Source organism: Pelmatolapia mariae, linkage group LG16_19, assembly GCF_036321145.2.
Source record: "Pelmatolapia mariae isolate MD_Pm_ZW linkage group LG16_19, Pm_UMD_F_2, whole genome shotgun sequence".
NCBI lineage: Eukaryota > Metazoa > Chordata > Actinopteri > Cichliformes > Cichlidae > Pelmatolapia > Pelmatolapia mariae.
Window position 1 is genome coordinate 24,773,033 of NC_086241.1, and position 3,649 is coordinate 24,776,681.

The 3,649-nt window shown below is 47.6% G+C and overlaps 1 protein-coding gene across 1 annotated transcript; it reads right to left on the bottom strand.

The window, feature by feature from the left end:
* Positions 1-2,783: 2,783 nt before the first annotated feature.
* On the bottom strand, positions 2,784-3,426 carry LOC134644198 (neurogenin-1-like). The gene has a single exon (XM_063496990.1). The coding sequence runs from the start codon at positions 3,418-3,420 to the stop codon at positions 2,839-2,841; it is 582 nt and encodes a 193-aa protein (XP_063353060.1). The 5' UTR covers positions 3,421-3,426; the 3' UTR covers positions 2,784-2,838.
* Positions 3,427-3,649: the final 223 nt, after the last annotated feature.

The window sequence follows — 3,649 nt, forward strand, 5'->3', positions numbered from 1 at the left end:
CTGTTACATTTCTCGTCACGTGTGTACTTTTATCTAACACTGGTGTACCTTGGGAAACTTTTTTGTACATTTACATTTCAATAATGTGAAATCACCATATATGAACTTTGTTAGTGTTCACAGAATGTATTATCTAAATCATGAAGCTTTTACTTGTTTCTGTCTTACACGTATTTTGATCAACACTGTAGTCGAACTCTTGATGATGGGAGGGATCCGAGGTCATTATGATACCCACCAGAAGTATCCAGTTCATAAGGAAAGACCGTCATGTATAACATTTTATATTTCTTACAGCAGGTCTTACTGGATGTCTTACATCTCTTGCACTTGATCTCTTTTGTTTTGTATTTTGCACTGCCTTTTACATTTACATATATGCCTTGCATGTCATTAAAGGTGTTACAAGAACTCTTATATTGTATGGTTGTTTGTACTTGACGACAAAAGCCTTGATCGTGTGAAACATGCGAAGTACACGAATGTGTTCCTCTGAGACAGAGGACCATGACAAAAGCTACTACGCTTTATAATTCTGGATGGTACACTGAACAGCATCACATTCACTGACACGGGCACACATCTTAAATCTGTGCAATACACAAAATCTACATACATAGGTAAAATTGCGCTCTTGCGTCGGGCAACATACTGTCGGTTGGGAGATTATCTCTTGGTCCGGATATTATTTTTTTTTGTTTTGGTCTCTTATGGGGTATGCATATAAAATGTCAGCACAGCACACAACTGAACAGTTATATCATTCAACTTCACAAGAGTTAGTTGGTGTACGCCTGGATCATCTACTGTAGTTCTGGGATGGAACTTTCATGGAAATTTCGCATCTCACACTACCTGAGCAAAAATCGAAATGATTTCGAGTGGTTATTGAAAACACTGAGTGAAGACCAAGGATGTCTCAATGAAAAACAGCAGGATTTCGTCAAGCGTGCGTTTAAGAAACACAAACATGAGACTGAGCACATGCTACATCCCGAGTGTCTGATCTCCAAACTGTCCAGGTTCATGGGCACAAAGGATGCAGAAACGATGATCATGGGCATGTTTGAATCATTAAAAACCGATGCTGTGACATCACACAAGGATTACAACGTCACATGTCCTCTTGAACTGAAAATCCAAGGAGAACTTGACTACATCGATGAGAAACAAGCGTTGTGTCATGTGTTCTCCATGCTGAGCGCGAATGAGCTATGTCGAGTGAAGAAGCTGTTGTCATGGAGGATTGTGCAACGAGAGGCCAGCATTCCCTATGGTACTATGGAATTGATGAGCAGCTACCAACTGGCTGAAAAGGTCACAAATCACTTTTATGGCATGCACAAATGTATCATGTTCGCGATCCTAATCCTTTTGGATCGCAAGGATCTGATGCCGGGGTTGGATATCCCGGAGGAGACACATCTGGTCATCTGGGAAAAATGACTGTTGTGACAAACATTTGCTGACATTGTTACGTTTGTACCAAGAACCTGTGGTGACATGAATGAAGACTGCCTGAGAAAGGACCAAGGACTCTATCCTTCGCATGAATCAGATTTCGTTTCATCAAAGAAAAGCGGTAGCAAGAGAAACCATTCTAAATACCGCAAGGCCATAACTAAGTACCACAGAGAAGCTCAACCCGTAAAGTTGTCTTCTTATGATTCCGATTCAGGCTCCGATTCACCGAAGACTCGACATAAAAGACACAGACCGAGCGCCGACATTTCTACATCCATCTCACCTCAACCAGGCTGCAGCTACGACGCTGAAGCAGAAGTTTCCGAGGCACCCCCGTGCATGACTGCGTGTTCGGAGTCTGACACAGACCCCGATACAGACTCTTACGATTTTCATGTGAATATGTGAGTTGGTCCACTATGTCAGCTGTGTCTAGGAAAAGAAAAACGTGCCCTGGTCCACAGAGCAATGTCATGATAAAATATTCAGAGTCTCTTGTGAGAGGAATGGATGTTAGTCAAATATCAGAACCTTGTTCAAATAGAGTACCCACCGCAATGCATTCGGATTACGGGGAACCCGAGGCGAAGCGTGTACGCTCGACCGATGATAATGTGATTGTCAAATACCTCGAAGAAAAGTAAAGAGCTTGCATGTCATATTAACATTTGCTGGGTTTTTTTGTGTGTAGCTACGCCACAATGATGTGAGATAATAAAACAAGACAAAAGACCTGGTTTGTTTGATTGTTATCATTTATTCACATGCAACAGGTTACACTACACTCATGTGGTTCATAACATACATGGTTTATTCACAAGTAGGTAGTAGTCGTAGTAGTAGTGATATGCACATCAGCGTGTATCGTCTCATTGTTGTCAACCTACAATATCACAACTGGTGGTTACACTACACTCACATTGCTTATAACATACATGGTTTATTCACAAGTAGGTAGTAGTCATGCAGAGAGAGGGTGTGTGTGTGTGTGTGGAATACATAATGAATGCGGGCAGCTCCTTTCAGTCTATTGTGGGAGCGTTGAAACTCGATTTCCACGCTCTCTTTTCTGCAGAATCACTTTACTAATTGTAAAATTGACTTTTCACCTCCGACACGAAAACAGAAAAACTGAGACTGACTGTAACCTGCAGACTGTGGGGGAGAGAGAGGGGAGAGGGGAAAGTGCAAAGGTTTTTGGAGAAATTTACAAAACCCAAAACTAATAATAAAAAACAGATCAAATTCAGTTCCTCTCATTTCCAGTCCATCCGTAGAAGCACGACGATGATGATGGTGATGAGGAGAAGGAGGTGTGAGTAAGGCAAATAGCGGCTCTCAGTCTTATTCCAGCGGGACCTCCGGGCTCATGGATCAGTAGATGCCCGGCACGAAGCTGCGGAAGCCGTACAGCGCGTCCTGCCGCAGGCAGCTGTAGTCCTCGGGGACGGCGGGGCTGCCCGGGCTGGATGCGCAGTAGGCCGGGGAGGAGGAGGACGAGGAGCCGCTGGAGCTCCAGGAGCAGGCATCGCTGCCCGGGCTAGGGGCCTCGGCTAGGCACGGGCTGAGCAGCACGGGCGGCTCGCCGACCTTACCCGCCTGCAGGTCCGCGATGCGGATGGTCTCGGACAGCGCCCAGATGTAGTTGTGCGCGAACCGCAGAGTCTCGATTTTCGTCAGCTTCGTCTCGTCCGGGAATGAGGGCAGCACGCCGTGCAGCGCGTCCAGCGCGTCCAGCGCGTCGTTCAGGTTGTGCATGCGGTTACGCTCGCGGTCGTTGGCTTTCTTCACCACTTGCACCGTCGCGTCGCTGTGCGCGCGACCGCGACACCGCTGCTTCTTCTGCTGCTGCTCGGGCTGCGGGGACGCGCAGCGCGGGCCGCGGGACTCCTCGTCTTCGCTGTGCGGGAAGAAGTTGCAGCTGTTGCTGTCGATGTCGGAGTAGAGCGAGTCCATGACTGCGGGGAGAGGAGAGGAGGCGTGAGGGATCCACGCAAGAGGAATTCACCTGAAGTCTGTGGCAGTTCGGAGCGGCGCGCGTGTCTCTGCGTGTTTTCTGCTCTGGATCAGCTCGTGCGATCCGGTGAGCCTGGCACACGACCGGCCTCAGCCCGCTTATATAGCGTGCTTGGGACAATGACCGGCCCCCTGCCCCCGCGCCCCCTGTGACCCCCCCCCCCGGCCT

What these genes read in the sequence shown, in the direction of transcription:
- LOC134644198 (XM_063496990.1), bottom strand. Translation starts at nt 3,420, where the DNA reads ATGGACTCGCTCTACTCCGACATCGACAGCAACAGCTGCAACTTCTTC.